Raw genomic sequence first — 22390 nt, 5'->3', positions numbered from 1 at the left:
AGGAACTCTTGAACTTGGACAACTCTCAAACGGAAGTGCTGTCCCAGAAATTTCCCTTCTCTGCTAGAAGGCTAAGTTCTGAAATAATGCACTCTGAAGAATTCAAAATTCCTTCCTTCCTTCCCAACTCTTTCCTTGAATACCCCTTTCGGGTTACATAGAAGTGCATAATTCCTTTAGTCATGTACTTTTATTGCAAGACACCCCTGTCAAGTGTGGAGGGAGAGAAATCTCCTCCCCAAACCCCAAACTCCTGTACTCCTGTACTCTGGGAGACTCAAAAGAAAGTCTTCAACAGCTCATAACTTCCTTAAGAGCTTAATTCTTTGTCAAAAGCTATTCTTGGCTCTTTACCTGGGTCAGTTTTCCCATTTTTAAACCCTTAGCCTCTCGTTTGCCAAGGTAAATGAATGGACAATGACTAAGAAATGACCAAAAGTTCATAGATTCTGCCAATTCCTCAGCATAGATTCCTGACTTATATGCAGATGGAGGTCAAAAACTGAAAAGGACAGTCTGTAATTTCAAGTAGATTGGGAAACTTTAGTGATTAGTGGAGAGGCATCTCAGACCCAAGGAGTCCCGAGTTCAATTCCTGCCTCTGACACATACTTGCCATATGGCCCTTGGCACATCACTTATCCTTTTAATGGTCTAGTTCTCTGAAACCATTAATCCTACTTAAAAGGCAGTGCAACTCTTACCACCATTTTATAGATTTGGAAATTGAAGCCTAGTAAAGACTAAGGTCTCACAGCTAGCTAGTGAAACAGGTGGGATTAAAAACTAAATTTATCTGTAACAGGATAGTCAATCAAATGCATTTACAATTCTCTTCATCATCACCCTCCTAGCCAGTAAATGGAGCTGGAGAGAAAGAACAGCATAGTGGATTGGAATCAGGAAGACACACTATTTAAATTCTTCTGATACTTCCTAGCTCTATGAGCATGGAAATATCTCTTAACCCGTCTGACACCATTTCCTCAACTATAAAATGGAGATAATTATACCTGTTTGGCTTACCATTCAGGGTTATTGTGGAGCTAGAATAATGAATGAGTCCTAAAGGCCTGGATTCAAATTCTGCCTCTGATAAACATAATAACTGGCATTTCTAATAGTTAGCTTACTACCTATGTGGCCAAGGGAAATTTCTCTGAACCCATTTCCTCATCTGTGAAGGGTTTGGACTAGAGATCTGTTCCAGTGCTAAATCTATGATTCTGTTAGATCATCTGAAGTGTTTTACAAATTTCAAAATACTATACACATCAATCAAATAAGATACCTAAAGCAGTTTGTAGATCTTAAAATGTCTTCTAAGTGCCAAGTTAAAAACTTAGAGGGAAATAAAACTTTTCATGAGAAAAATGAGTCCTAGAAGAACCTGTGACAAGTGGTATGGCAGAGCCCCCATGTCCCTTAAAGGAGGGATCTAGTCTGTCTGGCAGACACTGCCCTCACCATTCAATTTCAGACTCTGACTCAAGCCCAAGACCGTCCTTAAGAAAACACTCTAACCACCATGAGAAAATATCATAATCTGAGAGAGATGCAGCGAGAATCAAAGAGGATAGTGACCCCAAGTCCAGGTAAAGCCTGAGAGAAGAAAATGCCCTTGCCTAAGGGAATGCAAGAATATCTAGAGGAAATGAAATAGGAGATTTAGAATGGAAAAACTTGTAAGGAAATAATGCTAGCTGACTAGAAAATAGGTGGAGAAATAACCTTATTGGTTATTACAAAAATTGATAAGAAAAAATTCTGCATTCCATATTTCAGGACATTATAAATGAAAACTACCCAAAACTTTTAGAACCACCGTGAAAGACAAAAATCCTCCAGTCACCTCCAAAATGAAACCCCAAAATGAAAACTTGGCCAAAATCCAAAGCCTGCAGATACAAGAAAAAAATACTCCAAAACAATCAGTGATGAAGTTTGAATGCCATGGAACTACAATAAAGATTTTTAGAAACTTAGTAGCTGCCTCTAGAAAGGAGATTGGAATATGGTATTCTAAAAGTCAAGCAAGCAAAGATTTACAAAGAAAGGTAATTTATCTGGTAAAACAAAGTATAATCCTAAAGGGAGAAAATTGGGCTTTACTGGAATAAAAGATTGCCAAAAATTCCTGATGAAAAAAACTAGGACTAAGTATATATATGGAAATGGAAATATGGGTACTAAGAGAAACAATATATATATTGTAACTATATATATATAACTGAAAGGGAATGTGTGCATATGAAATGTTTACATGTTAATAGGGAGATAAACTAAAGTTTTGTAAAAATCCTATTATTTTTAAGGGTGAAAGAGAAAAGTCAAAAATGGTAGTCTGGGTAGTTTCATTTTGATAGTCTTAAAAATTACAAAAATAGGAAGAAACCATGTTGGGGAGTAATACAAGAGGAAAAGGAAGGAAAATGGTATTGCATGACAGATACATAAGTTGGAGTTTAAAGCCATGGAGGGGAGTAAGGGAAAAGGGCATCTCATGAACCTCACATTCCTCTGAATTAGATAAAGTAATACTGAATACAACTATATGCGCACACACAAATATGTTAACTGAAAGGGGAAATACAGGTAAGGAGCCAGGGACAAGGGGGAAGAATATTTAAAATGTAATCAAATTATAATCACAATCAAATGCTGGAGAAACATGAAAGGAAGAAATAGTAAATACTCAAGACCAGTGTGAGATAAAGGAAAGAGAATAACTATTTAACAGAGAAGAAACAGACTTCAATTTATGAGATCCTACATATTAAGTCAAATTCCCTCTTTTCTACCTCCTTATTTATAAAGGTCAAAAGAAAAAGAAGAAAACTTAGAAGAGGGCAAGACGGAAATACAAAATTAACAATAAGAACTGAATGAATGAACCCATAAAATGGAAAAGAATGGTAGAACTGCTTAGAAAACAGAATCTAGCAATATGTAGTTTATTTTTTAAATCCTTACCTTCCATCTTAGAATCAATACTGGGTATTGGTTACAAGGCAGAAGAGCAGGCAATGGGGGTTAAATGACTTGCCTGAGGTCACACGGCTAGGAAGCATCAGAGACCAGGTTTGAAGCCAGGATTTCCTGTCTCTGGGCCTGGCTTTCAACCCCCTGACCCATCCTGCTGCCCCCTAACAATACGCAGTTTAAAAGAAATACCCTTGAAATATGATTCATACAGTTAAAATAAGAGGCAGAAGGAAAATCTACAAAAGGAGCTTTAATAAAAAATTAAAAAAGGAAGAAGACATGATTTCAGATAATGCTATGCTAAATTTAGAAAAGATAAAGATAGACATGCACGGATGAAACACCATGCTAAAAGGAAGCAGATAAATCAATATCAATACTTAATATAGTGTCTCGAATGTCTGTTACAGCCTAAAACTGTACTAAGATATTTTGGAACACCCTGTGAATATGTACATGATAACAATCTTTAAATATTTAAAGTAAGTTTCTGGTGATTACTGAACAGGAACAAAAGGGATTTGCATACTTCAAAGTTGTATATAGACTCTTAAAAAATTATTGGGGCATGAAGACTAAAGCAAAAAATGTAGAAAAACAAATATTAAAAATATATCATTTACTAGTCATAATAAAAATTACACTCAGTAGTCTTTAAGGAATTTTATAATTTTTTAAACCCTTACCTTGCATTTTAGAATCAGTATTGTGTATTGGTTCTAAGGCAGAAAAGTGGTAAAAGGGTGCAGCTAGGTGACTCAGTGGATTGAGAGCCAGGCCTAGAGACGAGATGTCCTGGGTTCAAATATGACCTCAGACACTTCCTAGCTATATGACCCTGGGAAAGTCTCTTAACCCCCATTGCCTAGCCTTTATCACTCTTCTGCTCTAGAACCATTACACAGTATTTGGTTCTAAGATAGAAGGTATGGGTTTAAAAAAAAAAAGAGCCATGAGGGCTAAGATTTGAACTCAGGACATTCCACCTCTCCACCCACTGAGCCACCTAGCCTCTCCATAAGGAATCTTTTAAACAATTGAGGACTACTTAATGATTATGATGGAATACTATTATGTTATAAGAAGTGATAAGGGGAGGGGGCTATTAGTGAACTATTTGCAGAGCTATAAATTTGTCCAGTTATTCTCAAAAGCAATTTGGAACTATATCCTGACCCAAGTATAGTACTGAAAGGCCTATTTTCCAAAGAAATCAAAGAGGAAAATGTATTTTCTATATGTACAAAAATATTTATAAAACTTCTTTTTTGTAGTAGCCCCAAATCAGAAACTAATGGAGTATCCTCCTATTGGGAATGGTTAAAAATTATGGCACAAAAATATGATGGAATGTTATGTTATCAGAACATTTTGTGTAAATGCTATCAAAATTCATAGAGAAACTATGTATAATTAAGCCCATTCTAAAAAATTAATAATAAAAACTGAAACAACTTTCCAAGTTTTTATTTTGTCACATTACTGTTACAGTAATCAAACTTAAATTATACAAAAAAAAATTTGTACAGTTAAAAATCTTTGGCTAAGCAAAGCCATATATGTATATATGTATATATATATATTTATATATATATACACAAACACAAGCACACACACATGCACTCACACACACTCACAAAACAAGGATTTTTATACATTCATACATGTATTTATACATATTTACAAACAAATTTTAAAGTGTTTTTACAATTTACCAAAGTAAGAGGCGACATAAGTAGAAGCAGGAAAAAAATTATATGAAAACTATAAACACATTAATTTAAAAACCAAACCCCATGAAACGGGGTGATAGGCTATAGTTTCGTGTGTATTGTTATTTTGAAAAATCAAAGGCAAGTTTTTTATACAAAGTGATGCTGCTTACATTTTTATACAGAAAGACATAGGCATCTTAACATGTTAGAAAATAACTATGCCACAAAAACTGGTAAATTGTTCTGCTACAACCATGGGAAAAAAAAAAACAGACTAATTTACATCAGGTTTATTAGCCAATGAAGTAACTTTAAAAAAAAATCAAACTGAATCAGTCAATGAGTGAAAAAAATTGTAGAAAATGCCCCAGAGGAATTAAAGCCTACATTTTTCAAAAGTTTAAAGACTTATCAGTAGATTTATTTAAAATGTGAGGATTTTGAACTTCCATGTGGTATAAAATGTCAATTGTGACTCCAAGGAATTCAGCAAATTATCTGCAAAGTAAGGAAATAGCAAAATATTATCACTCCATCTTTCTGATACTCAAATTTCTTAGACTCTAATTTCTCTTTCGAAAAAGCCCTGTTTAAACAGATAATGGCATTAAATATAGGGCTTGTCTAAAAGGGACAATTTTATAACTTTTTTTTTACTATGGTCATCCAGAGACTATATTAATGGCATTTCAGAAAATAATATAGGCTAGTCTTAACTTGTAATCATGCAAAAAGATAAAGCAGCCCAAACACAATAATAACTATAAGTACAAATATTAGTCCCAAAATAACGGTACAATGATAGTCAAATTAAGTCTAATATATAATATTATATATATAACATATATATAATATATACTAGAATTTCTATACAATGGACGTCAATTCTAGAATAAAATAGTTTAACAAACATTATCTATTTACAACTGAATGGAATGTGTACCTTCAAGATAGCAACTAACTAATGATGAAAACACAAAGGTCAAAAAAGATTTTTAAAATAATTTTTTAAAATAAATTTCTGGTAATTTTACTGGCGGTCCTCAGAGAAAACCCTGTCCTAATGCAACTCTCCATCTCGTCTGCTATTTATGGTCTTTGAAATTTTCTGGGATATTGTGAATTTAGGAAATTGTCTAGACACATAGCTAGTATTTATAAGAGGCAGCACTTGGATCCATATCTTCCTGGCTCTCTTGATGCACTACTGCAGGTTACTCCTGAAAATACATCAGTATAAATCTGCAGAAATCTTGACAACTTTGGGCCAAATACAACCACAACAGAATTTTTAATAGTTTTTTTTTTAAATGCTCCAAATTTGGTATTAAAGCATCTGTATTCAACGTTATATTTCTCAACTATGTTAGTTGTTCTGTCTAACCTTTGACAAACCTTTATTTTCAAGACCAGGAATATCAAACTAAAATAGAAATAGGGGTTACTAATCCATAATATAAGGATCCTTGCAGTCTGCATAGTGACTTAGTTTTAAAATTCTTTATAATCTATGTCTCATATTTTTATTTTTATTTATTTTGTTAAATATTTCCCAATTACATTTTTTTTTTACTCTTTTTAAACCTTTATCTTCCATTGTAGAATTAATGCCACATATTGGTTCTAAGGCAGAAGAACGGTAAGCACTAGGCAATGCAGGTTAAGTGACTTGCCCAGGGCCACATAGCCAGATTTGAACCCAAGATCTCCCGTCTCTAGGCCTAGCTCTCAATCCACTGAACCACCCAGCTGTCCCCTCCCAATTATGTTCTAATATATTTCAGTCACTACTCAGGAATGCTATAGACTGTGTGTTTGACACCTCTTCTAAATACTTTTGGAAGTATTTTTTTTAAATCCTTACCTACAGTCTTAGAATTAATGCCATGGGTCTAAGGCCTGGCTCTCAACCCACTGAGCTACCCCCTGGAAGCAGTTTTTAAGCTACTATTTGGAATTTATTTAGCAAACCAGTCACTCTGACCAGAGAAGATGCTGAAGAACTCAATCTGAAGATTATATCAAGAAACATGAACTACCTGCATTTTGACTTTTCAAAGAGCTTCATTAATTGCTGGAATCTTTCTGAAACCTGAAAAAGTTTTTAAAAAGCATTTTAATGCCAAAGATTTCATTAACAATTACAATTTTTATTAAAGCTTCACTGAATGTCATAATTTGACATTTGATATGTAAGCATAAATTTCCTCATTTGCAAAATGAAAATAAAACTATGTGCTCCATTATTTCCAGAGTATTTTGAAGATCAGAGAAGATCTTATATATATATTTTATTATATATATATATATATATTTTGTATTTTGTGAAACAACAGAAGGTGGTGGAAGAATTAGTAGTAATACAGTCAAATGATAGTCACATCTAAGTCTTATAATTAATAAATGTGAACTGGTGCATTTATAGCCACAAAATTAATAACATACAGTAAGAACAAAGTTTGAGATACCTGATTTGGGCTTTTATTCAACTTGGTAGCTAAGAAAGTAAAAGTTTTTGCTGATGGTCCTCTTTTTTGACACTCCAACAGAATTTCCCTATCATTATCTCTGAGAAAAAAAAAAGGTTATTTAGCTTATACACCAGATAAGAGCAAACCTACCAATCTAGGTTCTAGGAATATCTTAGTGTTCATTCTACAGATGTTCTAATTTCCCCAAATAATGAAAGACTAAAGTATGTACAACCACACAAAGGAATTCATACTCTTGCAGAAGTGATTTAGCTAGCTCTATGACTATGGGCAAATAATTTAACCTGTCAAATAATTTAACCTGTCACCTTCATTTTCCCCATCTGTAAAATGAAGATAGCATCTACCTTATGGAATTATTGTGAGAATCAATATAGAAAGCACTCTGTGAACCTGTACTAAATAAAAAAATTGTCTTCTTTTTAAATTTCATAGTTGAAACAAATATGAGAGTTTACAAATGAGTAGTACTTGGAGACTCAACATTAGCAAAAACAATTGAAATTGCACCTACATTTGAATAATTCTCAGTGAAAAATTCTAGCAGGTTTTTTTTTTTTGTTATTCAATTGTGACCCCATTTGGGGTTTTTTGGCCAAGATACTGGAGTACTTTGCCATTTCCTTCTCCATCTTTACAGATGGGGAACTGAGGCAAACAGTTAAGTGACTTGCCCAGGGTCACACAGCTAGTAAGTGTCTGAGGGTGGACTTGAGTTTACATCTTCCTGATTCCAAATTAGGCAACTCTTTCTACTGTGCTATCTAGCTAACTTTCTGGCAGTTTTGTCTCCTAAAATAAATGACCTGACAATAATGGATAGTGGTATAAACTTACTATTACTCTGCCTTTAGGTATAGTACTAACTTCTTTGAAAGTCTATTTCTCACCTGTATGGAGAGGAAAATATAATAGCATGGTTTCCCCTACCCAACTATGTTATACAATAAAAAATTCCCAGTCCCTGAAATATTTTTTAAAAAATACTTGTTACATGTCATACACAGTAATTGAAATATTGTGAGAAATCAAGTGTGACAGACTTTGCTAACAGCAATACAATGATCCAAGACAATTCTGAGGACTCATGAAAAAGAATGCTATCCACTTCCAGAGAAAGAACTGTTAGAGTAGAAATGCAAAAGAAAACATGATTTATCACTTGTTTATTTGGGTATATAATTTGGGGTTTTGGTTTTATAAGATTATTCACTTACAAAAATGAATAATATGGAAATGTTTTGTGTGATAAATACATGTATAACACAGTGGAATTGCTTATGAACTCCAGAGAGGGGGAGAGAAGAAGGGAAGGAGACATGAACCATATAACTGGAAAACATGTATAAATTTCTTATTGAAATAAAATAAAGATAACCTTTAAAAAAATACAAAAATACATGTTACAATATCATAGAGTACCTTACCTTGTCCATGAAATCACAACTTCTCCCTTTTTTTTAACAACATTCTTTGCTGAAAGGCTTGTAGGAGAAGGAAAGGTTGATGATGAGGCATCTTGATTTTCTGAAGTTGCTTTTTTTTTATTTAATGTCTTCTGGTGAGGTGACTCGCTCTCTTCAGAACTTTCAGTATTCTTCCTTTCTCCATTGGATGATTCCGTTTCAATCCTTTGTTTTTTTTTAATAGAATTTAGATCAGAAATGTTCTTTCGTTTTTTCTGCAAGTTCATTGAAACTCCGTTACAGTCTAAACGATCACAATTGAATGTAGATTCTAACCTAATGATATCTTTACTTACTATACTCTCCCTGGGAGGATCTACTGTCATATCAATACATGTGCTCTCAACCACACATACCAAAGGCTCATTGTTTAGATGTTCCCTCTCATTGTTAACATTATGTTCTTCTAAACTTGTCACAGGCAAAGAAGACTCACTCTCATTTACTTTACTATCATTTGAAGTCTCTTCTGTCAAATCAATGAATATATCTTTTGAAACATGCTGTAGAGGCTCATTTGTAATTCTATTGTGACCCAATTTGTCTGCTGGACATTCCAACTGATCAGTATTTAAAACAGAGTCTGCCTCAAATTTCTCAAAGTTTTCAATTTCAATGGAAGAAGATTTTGTTAAGTCTATGTATGTGCACTCAAGTTTACATTCTTCATGCTGTGGAACTTCCACAATTGTAGGAAACTCTTTGATATTTTCAGGAACTTTTGGTTCCCACATTTGATTCAATTCTAAACATTCACCTATAATTTCACTTTTATGATCTATTTTATCTGATGGGTCTTTAAGTAACTCATATATGTCAGGAGCTTGTGATTCTACAATAGAAACCTGTTCCTCATTAGTCAAACTACCAGCATTTATATTTCTCTTGGAATTTTCTGATTCTTCCACAGATGGAATTATGGAATTTTGACAAGAGACACCTTCTTCTACAGTTCCATTAGTTTCTTTTTCCCCTTCAAAGCAAGACACTCCAGACTGTTCATTTGTTTTACTTTGGTCAGGACTTGAAGAAGATGGCACTGCATGCCGAATTTTAACAATGAAATGATCATTGGATTTCTCCATTATAACAGCTTGCATTGGTAAGTTAGGATGATACTGAAAGCCAGGAGCAACAGGCCTGCTTGTCCATGATGATGAACAGCTTGATCTACTGCTTGAATTATCAGACTCCAAAGCTAAATGGATATCTTGTTCTGTGGCATCTTCTTCTTCAAGTAGTGCATCTTCACTAAAATGAGCACTAATAACTTCTTCAGGAGTTGAACTAGATGAACTGTCAGGCTTTAGAAAACTAAGATGACCATCTGACTTCAGAGGTGAAGGGACAGTTAGAGAAACAGCTAAATCTTCAAGAAGAATCGAAGAAATGCAGGACTTGCTCTTTTCAGAATTGCACGCATTCTCTTTACTCAAAGCTACACAAGTAGAAACCTCAAACATACAACTTTCATCTAGCACATCAGGATGAACTGGCAACTGAAGTCTGGATGAAAGAGATGGAGTCTTTTCAAATGATGAGGATGACCAATTAAGATCAACAATTGTTTTAAGACTTGGAGAAGATACTCCTGAAACTTCTTCAATATGACAAGTTGGGATAAGTTCATTCTTCTGACTCTCTGAAGGATGTTTTTCTGGTGTCTTCAATTCCCATTGACATTTTTCAATACCGGTAACACTCTGATCCAAAAGATCAGAACCTTGCAATAAACTTTTGAATATTTCACCCATTTGGGCATCACTCACTAAATTAAAAGTCAGACTAGAAGCCTGCTGCTCTGTAAGAATTTCAAAACTGTGTTCTAATTTCTTATGTAAATTTTTGGCTGTCTCTGTACCTTCTATTGTATTTTCAGGAACATTTGGGGAAATTAGGGTATTCTGAAATTCATTTTGTTCTATAGGTGATACTTTGGATAAAGAATCCTTTGTATTGTCTATCAAGGTATTTAAACATTTTTCAGGACTTGGCTTCACTGGATTAGGTTTGGGGATTTTTTGATCTTGGTAATGTTTTTTTTCAGCCTTCTGACATCCCAACATTGCTCTATGGTTGACTGGCTCTGTCTTTTGGGATTTGACTTTTAAAGATCCTTGATTAGAATGGTCTACATTCTCTCTCTGATTAATTGAGCATTTGGATTTATCTTTATTTACTATGTCAAGCTTTCCTTCATCACTGTCACTTCCCAAACTTATGGAATCACAGAACTTTACTAAAATCTTCTTCAGTTTTGAAAACAAATAGTCAAGTTGTTCTTCTACAAACTTCCACAACTTCTTTTTCATATCTGGCAACTGCTGTTCAAATAAACGATTAACAATGCCATTCTTTTTAACCTGCCTAAGCTTAGATTCTATAATATCACAGAGACTCTGTTGTAAAGTATCCACTGACTTAGAGATTTTAGACAAATTCAAGTACTTGATCAGTGATGTAAAATTCAAAATTGCAGATTCAATGATCCGTTGAAACTGCTGTAGTGAAAACTTTATCTTGAACTTCATATAATTTTTCCTAACATGTTTTCTTATAACTTTTAGCATTTGCATAACTTCTTGAACAGAAGAAGGTTCAACAATAATCTGAACTATCTTTTCCAGGCAAGAAGTACTCACTGTTTTTGCTTTTTCTGTCTTTGAAAACTTAGTAGAATCATTTGCTATTTTATCCTTTTTGTTCTTGATTTGATGAACCTTGACAGAAACTTTATTTGCAGTGCCTTCATCCAAATGTGCAGTGCTAGTTTTTCTGATTTGGGGACTATTATTTGTGCTCTGGACTTCAGCAGAAGTTCTTGATTTGGCATTTTTATTATTTTCAAAATTTCTTTGTGGTTTAGCTCTTTCACTGTCACTTACAATTTCTCCTTCTTCAAGTTCATCTGAAGATAAATCTGTATGGGGGTTGACTTCTGAACATTTATCAGGTTTGCAAACTGGCTTCTGATTTTCTTTGTTGAGTTCATTTGATACATTTTTAGAGGGAGTGTCAACCATGTTTGCTGGTACCAAATCTATAAAAAAAAAGTTTGCAAAACGCTTTAATATCAGTAGCCTAAATGCAGTTTTAAAAATTAAGAAATATTCATTTATTTCCCAAAAGTTTTTTTTAAATCAAGATTTATCTATTTTAGAACATTTCACTGGTCTTCAGGAGCATAAAAATATGCTATTCATTTGCTCTAGGTGCTAGTATGCCTCTAGTATATATTGCCTTTAATTCCTTGGTGACATTATCTTTTATACTTTATACCCACTTAACTCCCCTGCTGCTATCCTTACTCGTGGTCTTTTTTTCCTAAATGGGAACTTAAAAGAAAAGAAATAAGAAGTTCCCTCTCACAGCTCATGTACTAAGAAAGATTTTGTAAAATTAATACACTCAATTATTACACAAATAGTCAAACAACCAAAAAAGAGGAGAAAAAGGGTTAGGTGAGATGAATGTAAAAAAATGAGGGCAGGAAAGCAACGAGAAGGAGAAAAGCAGGACTATCTATTTTGTTCAGATTTGTGACTCAAATCCTACCACCTTTGTCACAAGCTATGTGACAGTAAGCAGTACAACTAGGATAAAACGATTATAGATTTAGAGTTGGAAGAGATCTTAGAAGCTTTCTAATCCAATCCTATCACTTTAGAGCGAAGGAAACTGAGGATCATAGAAGTTAAGTGACTTGCACAGGAGACACATAAGCCAGTATGTCTCACAGGCAGCACTTTAATTCAGTTCCTCCTGGCTCTGAGGTCAGCTCTCTTCCTACTTGGCCATGCTATAAAATATCAATTCCTAATGCTTATACAGTTTATATTTTTAAAAATACAGTAAAACCGAATGAACAATTACCCTTATGGTTGTTTTTTAACATTGGAACTTTTACAGGGCTTTCCATCCTTAGAATTTTAGCTGCAGGACGAATTGGACTATTCAGTGGACTGATGACTTTTGGAATAGGTCTCATGTGATTGAGATCAATGCTCATAACAGAATTTTCATCATCATGGTACTCTGAATTTGTTTCTCCAACTTCTATTCTACTGTCCATTATATCCATTTGAAGATAAGGTTCTAAGTTTGGCTTGGGTAAGCAGGGCTCCACACTACCAGCATTATTCCCAACAAGAGGTATGGCTTCAACAGGTGATTCAGATTTGGAGTCACCATTCTTTGATAAGACTGTTGGCACAATGGGATGTTTTCCAGGAGGAAGTTTTAGACCGCCCTCACTAGCATCGGTCACCTTCACTGAAGGATCTGATGTAATACTATTAATATTTTCAGGAACACCAGAGGAGTCTAATTCATCATTGCTAACATTCTCCAATTCCAAGCCAAAGTTACAAGGAACAGCTACATCCATTAAAACAGGAGCTGAATTGCCATTAATTGTTTTTAGCATTTCTATTTGTGATTGAAGTAGGGATTCTTTACTAGAAACAGGCAAGTCACAAGGCACATTGTCTCCAACAGTTTTTACTAAAGAATCATTTGCGTTCTTCATTTTCTTTTCAGAAATGACTTTGGATTTGGAACCTGCCGTTATAATGTCATTTTGTAACCATGACTTAGTTTCCTCTTTATGATCAGTATTCACAGACACTGGTTTCACTGGTTTTGCCTGTAATGAAGTTTCAGAAGCATGTGTGTCACTAGATTTAGGGGTATTATTTTTTTTAATCTGATCTTCCTGACACAGAAATTGTTTTTTAGCAGGAGAAAGAGTTAAATTTAATTTTTCCATAAAACTTAACTTTAGATTACTTTTTGTTTCACTCTGGCCATTTTCAACTTTCTTAAGTTCTTTCCTATCTTTTCCTTCAGAAATTTCTTCAACCTTTGGGACTTCGTTTTTATCATTTTGTTCATTTCTTCTTTTAGAATCAACAACAGTTTTCTTAATTTCTTTTTCAGGCTTCTGTAAATGCTCTGTGGGCATTCTTTTTTCACATCGGGTATATCTGCTTTCATGGCTTTCTTTCTCTCTTTTCCTTTTATCTTCAGTTCTGTGTCTTTCTGTTTTTGAATATGTATGGTATTTAGTATCATCTTCCTTGGAGTCAAAGTATTTGTGTCCCCTACTGCTTGAAACAGAAGATGGAGACCTTCGATCTTGAAATCCATAATCATTTGTATTTCTGTCTCTTTTAAAATCTGGTTCCCTTCCTCTTCTATCCTCTATATGGGGTTTAACTGATTTATGAAAACTTCTTGCCGTTTCATTCCATGAATGGGGAGGGGGTACTCTTTCAAATCTTCTCCACTGTTCATGATCCTTTACTATCAATTTGGATTTTGGATCAACTTTTCGATCATCTTTATCATATGACCTAGGTTCTTTTCTATTTATATTTTGTGACCTTTCACTTTGTCTTTCTAGTCTTTCATCACTCTGAGACTCTACTCGAGTGTGTGATCTTCTTTTAGGGGACTCTTTTTCCCAGGAAGAATTAATCCAGTCATTTCTATAATCAGAATCTGGGCTGCTTTTCAACTTTGAATTCTTATTTTCTGGCTTTGGCTCAGCTTTACCACATTTATCACGAGGACCTTGTGACCTTCGATCAACATCTGCATTTCTTTTTTCTCCATTTCCACTGCTACTGTGAAATAAGCCTTTTCTTATTCTATCAGTTCCCCTATTATATTGTTCACAGTTTTTTACTTCTTTTCTTCCTCTTCTACCGTCATCATCTGAATTATCCTCTGTGACCTGATTATGCTGATTTGACCAAATGGCACCATTGTAACGTTTTTCAACAGATGAAGGCAAATGTGAAGTGCTTCTTTTTTCACAGTGTGATTTCACTTCCTTTTCTTGGTTTGGTGATAAAGTGCTATGATGTACATCTTTGGAAGAGTCATTTTTCACTCTATGATCTGTCTTAGGACTATCATCTAACCGTGGAGATCTAAACTTGAGATCTTTTGTTTTAGATGTATCTGAGGATCTTGAATTTGTTGATCCTGAAGAGTTGATTCTCGAGTGATTATTTCGAAAATGTGGAAATTCTGAAAGTCTGTTTAGAAAACATAGGAGAAGAGAAAAATTACTTGTAATATACAGTAACATTCTATTCCATAGAAATTACTAGCAGTTACTGAACAATGGATTTTGGGCTCTTAGAGCTAACTTTCTGGTCCCTGAATTGTGAAACTATTTTCCTTTGGTTAAGAGAACAATGTACTACAACAGTTAACTATATATACCAGTTTTCAAACCATGCAGCTCAATCTTTCCCCTCAACTTTCCTTCCTTCCTTCTTTCCTTCCAATTTTCTATAAAAATTCTTGGTCTCAATCTTTCCCCAATAATACATAGTTCTCTTCCTCCTCTCCAGAATTACTATGTTTTCAAACTCTTCTATCCTTCCATTGTGCACATAAAAACTTTAGTTTAACTTCTGCAGCATGAATTAAGTGCTTTTTTCTTGCACCAATATTCACCTCTGCTCCCAGCTCCAAGTAAAAGAACAAAAATTGTGGAACTCTGTTGATTATTAGTAACATTCATTCAAAAACCATGTGTTAAGAACATATTATATTCAAAAACAATACTGGGACCTGGGATATAATTAAGATAGGGTCACTACCCTAATGGAGCTCACAATCTAGCAAGGTGATTATCATACAAATGAAAATATGCAGTAAACTTAAATTATGCAACCAAACAAAATACAATAACATTATGAGCGCTACATGAAGTCAGAGGAAGAAAAGATCATTATACTGTAATAACAGATATAGAGCTAAGTACCACAAAGGTAACTACTTATAAGACAACCAAAATAATGTAAGTGAAAACAACACTGAAAAGGATTTAAGACTACTTCAGTGACCAGCTGATTACCAAGGACCTGACAATGAAACAGGTCTTCCAGGTCTCAGCAGAGTGGTAGTACAGGTGCAGAATGAAGCATATTTTTGAAGCATGGCCAGTAAGTGATTTGGAGAAATTCTACTGAACCTGGGGGTTAGTGTTAGAGGGTATTAGGGAGAGTATGAAGTAGATTACTGGAAAATGAGAGTAACACAGAATAAAAGAATATCAACAAAACATTTAAATTGGGAATTGAACTTGTAGTTTCACAGATATGGAGAAGTCTGAGATAAAGAAACTCCCTACATCAATGAAACTTATTAACTCTGCAATTCCTCAGAGCACTAAGAGGCAAAGTTACTTGTCTGGCTTCAAAAAGAAAGCATATATTAGAAGGGATGTGGGCCCAGGTCTTTCTGGGTCTGAGGTCAGCTCTCTATTCATTATGCCACACTGTCTCTGAACACATTTAAAAAAGAGTGAAAACAAGAGAAAAGCAGAAAATGTCATTAATGATGGGCAGGAGAGGGGACACAACAGAGAATGGTTGCTGAAGAAGATAAAACTTGGTCTAAACTTTGAAATGAAAGATTTCCAAAAGTGAAATAGCATTATAAGGGGATTCCAGATGCAGGGAACTACATATATAAAGTTAAGAGTATTATAAGGCAGAAAAGCACTAGACATGTGTGAGTAATAGTGAATATAGTTCAATTTATCTTGAACTCAGAACTTGTGAATAGTAGTATAACCTAAGTACAGAAAAGAAGATTGATGAGGGCTCTGAAAGACAGCTTTAGAATCAAATGGTAAGGAGTAAAGTTATCAGATCCCTTTTTTGTCTGAATTCTTAGCCATCCTCAATTCAAATGCAACCCCTTCAAAAAGTTTACTTGATTTCCCTTGCCAAAAAGAATCTTCTCATTCAGACTTCACAATATACTTTATACTATACCATTTTAAAGCATTTTATGTATTGTAGTTTCCTGTTTTGAGGTCACTTTCTTACTAGATTGTAGATTCCATTCCATGCAAACAGGGATCTAAATTTTGTACCTTCCTCAGCACCTAACCCAGTGCTTTCCAAAACACTAGGTACTTAGTAAATATCTGCTGGATTTAAATGAAATGAAAAATAAATTAGGCTATCATATGAAAGATGAATCAAAGAGAAAAAGAAGTACACCTCATAGAAGGTTAACTGTAATAGTCCAGACAAATGATAGAGAGGATGATAGCAGAGAAAAGAAAAGACTGGTTATAAGAAATATCATGGAGGGAAAGCAATATGACATAGTAAATGACTAGGCGTGAGAGGAGAGAAAAGATTCAATGGCTATAGGTTTAAAAGTGTGGCATTTAAAAGAGTGGGAGCCATAAACTGTAATAATTAAAATGGTTGAGGTTGTAAACTGTAGTGAGTAAAATAGTGGAAGATATAAATTGTAGTGGATATAAGAGTGGGTGAGTAAATTGTGACTGCAGAAAATATGTTTTCACTACAGTGTCTTGTTTTAAATCAATTATTTAAGGTGGTCACCAGGGAAATATTCCCAATTATGAATATACCCAAGTCAACTGGGTTTTATAGAGAATTTAATTAATAATACAATGAGGAATTAAAGAAAAGGAGAGAAAGAGAGAAAAAGGGAAATAATGAGAAAAGGATAGGCCAGCCCAGGGCAGCCCTGGCCAACCCAGGCCTAAGCCCTTAAGAGAAAGAATCAGTCAGTCCTTTATCACTCACCACAAGATTTGTCCAAGCAAGAATTCAGAGGGACAGAGTCTCCTCAGAGGGAGTTCCAGCCAGAGTCCTCCTCAAAGGGCCTCTCTCAAGAGCCTCCAGAGGGACAGAGTCCACTCAGAGGCGCTCCAGCAAGACTTCTCCAACAGACTGTTTTTCTTTTCCTTATATAGGGAATTTTTTTCCTTTGTCACCTCCCCTAAATTCTTACATCTACCAATCACAGTAGATGTTTTTCAAAGGACAGACCATTCTTAGTCCACACCTAAGAAGGTGTGGATTTTTTGAGTAATGCACACCAGGAAAGCTCTGAGTAAGTTTCTCACCTCTTTGTTCCTAGTAAATTCACAAGTTGCTTGACCTTTATAGGTACTTAGCTTAAGAACTTTTTGCCTTATTATAAGTATGGGTTTAAGTACTTTCATTGTTCAGAAAAGAGTTTACAACTTTATCTTCCCCTAGGGCAGACTTAAGTAGGTGAAGTAGAGTTCTCACATTCTTGATCTAAGTTCCTTCATTGTTTAAAGTGGGGAATGGTCTTAACCAAATGTTCTAAGGTAGAGTCTGAGAATCTTTTAACATTCACAAGTCTGAGAAAGTTCAAGATTCACAAAGAGCTACAAAGGACTTGGAAGCCATCTAGTCCAATCCCCACCCAAATAATGAGTTCCATCTACAATATCCTAGACAAGCAGAGATACTGTCTCATGACTTCCAGCATTAGATAAAGAACTCATTATACCTTGAAACTGTCATATATCAGCACAATAAACATCAAGGTGGACTGTTGCAAGTAGATAAGAAGGGAGAATGGAACAATGAAAGGAACAATGACTCTGGAATCTGTAAGAATTAAAATTTGGGGAAACTGAGGTAGGATAGAAATTAGTTTCTTTCTGCAAGGAGTATGATATTTTTAGAGGTTTATTAAAGGTTGAGAATTTAAGTAAAATACAAGTAAGAAAGGCACATGTCAGGTGGGCCGAGAGGCCCAATTCAATTTCACTCACATCATGAGACACGTCTGCTTGCCAGCGGAGACAGGAAGAGAAGAGAGGTCCAGAACCTTTCCAATGAGGTTAAATAACCCATCTCCATCTCAGCCCAGGTGAGAATTCAGTGATATTACAAAGAATTCTGGGGAAGTGGAGCAAGGACTTCTGGGGATTGAAGTCTTGGATTCAAGTCTCCATTTTTACAAATCAGAGGACGTGAGTGCAAATCCCACTTCAGATGACAATTACTCATGTGACTTCTGGCAAGTCAGTACCCCCCACCCCATGAGTTTTAATTCAATCACCAATAAAATAAGGTAGATAGACTAGATAGCCTCTGAAGTCCCTTATGATCCTATAATTCTATGATCCTAAGTAGAAACAAATACCACTGAAAAAATTAGAATTTGAAAGAGTTATCTATTTAAACATGTTGAATGTGAGTTGCTGCCAGGAAATAATGGAGATATCCAAGAGACATTCAGAGTTCTAAGAGTGGAGCTCAAGAAAGTCAGGAGTAAAACTGCAAGTTGTTCATCTAGAAATGAAAGGAGCAGAAGAAAGTGCAAAAGGAAAAAGTGTAGAAGAGATACAAGTGAAACAAAGAAAAAAGAGGCAGAGCAATTAAAAATAAGTTAGCATGGAAAACAAGGAAAAAAATTAAATAGGTTGTAGTAAAGAGTATTGAGGGCTACAGAGATGTCAAAAATGACTAATATTAGAAAAGGTCAATCAATGAGTACCCAAATTAGAAGGCTACTAGCAATCCAGTGAGGAGCAATTTTTTTAAAATATATTTTATTTGATCATTTCCAAGCATTATTCGTTAAAGACATAGATCATTTTCTTTTCCTCCCCCCCAACCCCCCATAGCCGACGCATAAATCCACTGGGCATTACATGTTTTCTTGATTTGAACCCATTGCTTTGTTGATAATATTTGCATTAGAGTGTTCATTTAGAGTCTCTCCTCTGTCATGTCCCCTCAACCGCTGTATTCTGGCAGGTGCTTTTCCTCGGTGTTTCCACTCCCATAGTTTATCCTTTGCTTATGAATAGTGTTTTTTTTCTCCTGGATCCCTGCAAATTGTTCAGGGACATTACACCGCCATTAATGGAGACGTCCATTACGTTCGATTATACCACAATGTATTAGTCTCTGTGTACAATGTTCTCCTGGTTCTGCTCCTCTCGCTCTGCATCACTTCCTGGAGGTCGTTCCAGTCTTCATGGAATTCCTCCACTTTGTTATTCCTTTTTGCACAATAGTATTCCATCACCAACATATACCACAATTTGTTCAGCCATTCCCCAATTGATGGGCATCCCCTCATTTTCCAATTTTTGGCCAGCACAAAGAGCACAGCTATGAATATTCGTGTACAAGTCTTTTGCTCCATTATCTCTTTGGGGTACAGACCCAGCAGTGCTATGGCTGGATCAAAGGGTAGACATTCTTTTGTCGCCCTTTGGGTATAGTTCCAAATTGCCCTCCAGAATGGTTGGATCAGTTCACAACTCAGTGAGGAGCAATTTTAAGAGAAATGTGTAGATGGAATCCAGATTACAAGGTGCTAAGAAAAAAGATAACAAAGTTGAAATGGGTGAATAACTTCCCAGAAATTTAGGACAAGAAGAGAATAAAAGTAAGTGTAACTATACAAATTAGAAAGGTCAAAGGATGTTTCTTGGGATTAGGAATATATAATCTGTGTCTATAGGTAAAAGAGATGATGATAGATTAAAAATTCTGGATATAGAGAGGACTGCTAAACCAAACAATATCTTAAAGAAGGCAAGGGAAATGGGATCAAGGGTTAATCAAGTTGGAATAGTTTAAAGTTGCCCATTAGGCAAGGGACATGAACAGGCAGTTTTCAGCTAAAGAAATCAAAACTATTAATAAGCACATGAAAAAGTGTCCTAAATCTCTTGTAATCAGAGAGATACAAATCGAAACAACTCTGAGGTATCACCTCACACCTAGCAGATTGGCTAACATGACAGCAAAGGAAAGTAATGAATGCTGGAGGGGATGTGGCAAAGTAGGGACATTAATTCATTGCTGGTGGAGTTGTGAATTGATCCATCCATTCTGGAGCGCAATTTGGAACTATGCCCAAAGGGCAATAAAAGACTGTCTGCCCTTTTATCCAACCATAGCAATGCTAGGTTTGTACCCCAAAGAGATAATAAGGAAAAGGACTTGTACAAGAATATTTATAGCTGCACTCTTTGTGGTGGCCAAAAATTGGAAAATGAGGGGATGCCCATCAATTGGAGAATGGCTGAACAAATTGTGGTATATGTTGGTGATGGAATACTATTGTGCTAAAAGGAATAATAAAGTGGAAGAATTCCATGGAGACTGGAACAACCTCCAGGAAGTGATGCAGAGCGAGAGGAGCAGAACCAGGAAAACGTTGTACACAGAGACTGCTACACTGAGGTACAATCAAACGTAATAGACTTCTCCAATGCAACCTCCCTGAACATTCTGCAGAGATCTAGAAAAAAAAACACTATCCACAAGCAGAGGACAAATTGTGGGAGTAAAAACGCCAAGGAAAAGCAACTGCTTGACTACAGGGGTTGAGGGGACATGACTGAGGAGAGACTAAATGAACACCCTAATGCAAATACCAACAACATGGAAATGGGTTCGAATCAAGGACACATGTGATACCCAGTGGAATCGCGCATCAGCTACGGAGGAATGGTGGGAGGGGGGGAGGAAAAGAAAATTATCTTTGTTTCCAATGAATAATGTATGAAAATGACCAAATAAAATAATGTTAAAAAAATTACAAAATAAAATGATGTTGCAACTCAAAAAGAATGGCAGAAGAGGACAGTGGGGACACTAATCCAAAGACTGTCTTCTCAGAAAGAACAAAAGAAAAAAAATTAAGTCAACTATACAAAATAAGAACACTATATATTCTGAGTTGTTTTACAGTCTATGACATTGGGCTTATCACATTAAGGCCTCAAAACACTGTCAGTACTCTATAACAAAATAGAAAATTTTCAGATTTGTTTTTAAACAAGAATATAAGTGCCAAAATGTTCCTTGAAAAATATATATTTATGCATTTTTTCTTAGCTCAATATTTAAAATGCCAGCCTAGAAGGACTTTAGACTAAGGAACAAAAACAAAAGAATTCCTAAGAAAATATACTGTACTCTTAAAAATAAAAGGGAATGGCTAAACAATGGCAAAATGAATGTAAAATAAGTGGCATATATTTCACAGTAATAAATGATGAAGATTTCAGAGAAACACAGTAAGATTTAGATGAAATGACAAAAGAGTACACATAACCACAATATCATGAATAATAAAAAGATGACTAAAAGAAAGCCTAACTCTTAGTAAATTAAAAACCACTAATGGCCTTGGAGAACAGATAATGAAATATGCCACTCTTCTCATGTTAGGAAGGCAGGGGTCAATGAGGGCAGGATATTACATGCACTGTCAGATACCTTAGTGGTGTTTTTCTTACCCATTTTTCTTTTTAGTAAGGGAAGATACAATTTGAAGTAGAGTGAGAATTACAGAAATGACTATGACAAAAAAAAAACAAACAACAACAATAAGGTGGGGTTTTTGAGTGAAAAATTAAATTGTGCCCTGAGGGAATTCACAGATTTACATTGTTCAAACTTTATCCTAAAGATGTCATGAAAAAAGAAAAGGAGTGTCTAACAAATATTCACAGCTACTTCAATTGTAGCAAAAAGTTAAAAATAATATTTATGTCTAATAATTGAAGATATCCATGACATATTAATGCAATGAAATCTTTCACCATAAAAAGATAAAAGACTAAAATAAAGTAACAGGTGAAAATAGCAAAACCAGATAATCCCATTAACAAACTATATATGCCTATAACCAAAAAAAAAATCAAAGACAGATCTGGAAAGAGATAACAGAAGCAACAGAAATGTCATCTTGGAAGATAACATAAAGGTGGTTTGTTTTTTTAAACCCTGACCTTCATTCTTGGAATCAATACTGGGTACTGGTTCCAAGGCAGAAGAGTGGTAAGGGCTAGGCAATGGGAATTAAGTGACTTGCCCAAGGTCACAAAGCTAGGAAGGGTCTGAGGGCAGATTTGAACCCATGACCACCTCCCATC

The 22390-nt window shown here is 35.0% G+C and overlaps 1 protein-coding gene across 3 annotated transcripts in view; it reads right to left on the bottom strand.

The window, feature by feature from the left end:
• Window positions 1-4436: 4436 nt before the first annotated feature.
• The window catches only part of CASP8AP2 (caspase 8 associated protein 2), a 69156-nt gene continuing 51202 nt past the window's right edge, over window positions 4437-22390 (bottom strand). For 2 of the 3 annotated variants that reach the window (XM_007484320.2, XM_007484321.2), the window contains exons 7-11: window positions 12532-14702; window positions 8620-11698; window positions 7169-7268; window positions 6740-6792; window positions 4437-5198 (exon numbers count right to left, since the gene is read on the bottom strand). In XM_007484320.2, coding sequence (XP_007484382.1) covers window positions 5195-5198; window positions 6740-6792; window positions 7169-7268; window positions 8620-11698; window positions 12532-14702 — 5407 coding nt within the window. In that variant the 3' untranslated portion in view covers window positions 4437-5194. Of the gene's footprint in view, window positions 5199-6735; window positions 6793-7168; window positions 7269-8619; window positions 11699-12531; window positions 14703-22390 lie in introns of those variants that run through there. The other variant, XM_007484322.2, reaches the window with a different exon arrangement.

The sequence above is a fragment of the Monodelphis domestica genome, chromosome 2 (assembly GCF_027887165.1).
Source record: "Monodelphis domestica isolate mMonDom1 chromosome 2, mMonDom1.pri, whole genome shotgun sequence".
In the NCBI taxonomy this organism is placed as follows: Eukaryota; Metazoa; Chordata; class Mammalia; order Didelphimorphia; family Didelphidae; genus Monodelphis; species Monodelphis domestica.
The sequence above is the reverse complement of the archived record's forward strand: the minus strand, read 5'-3'. Positions and strand labels throughout refer to the sequence as shown.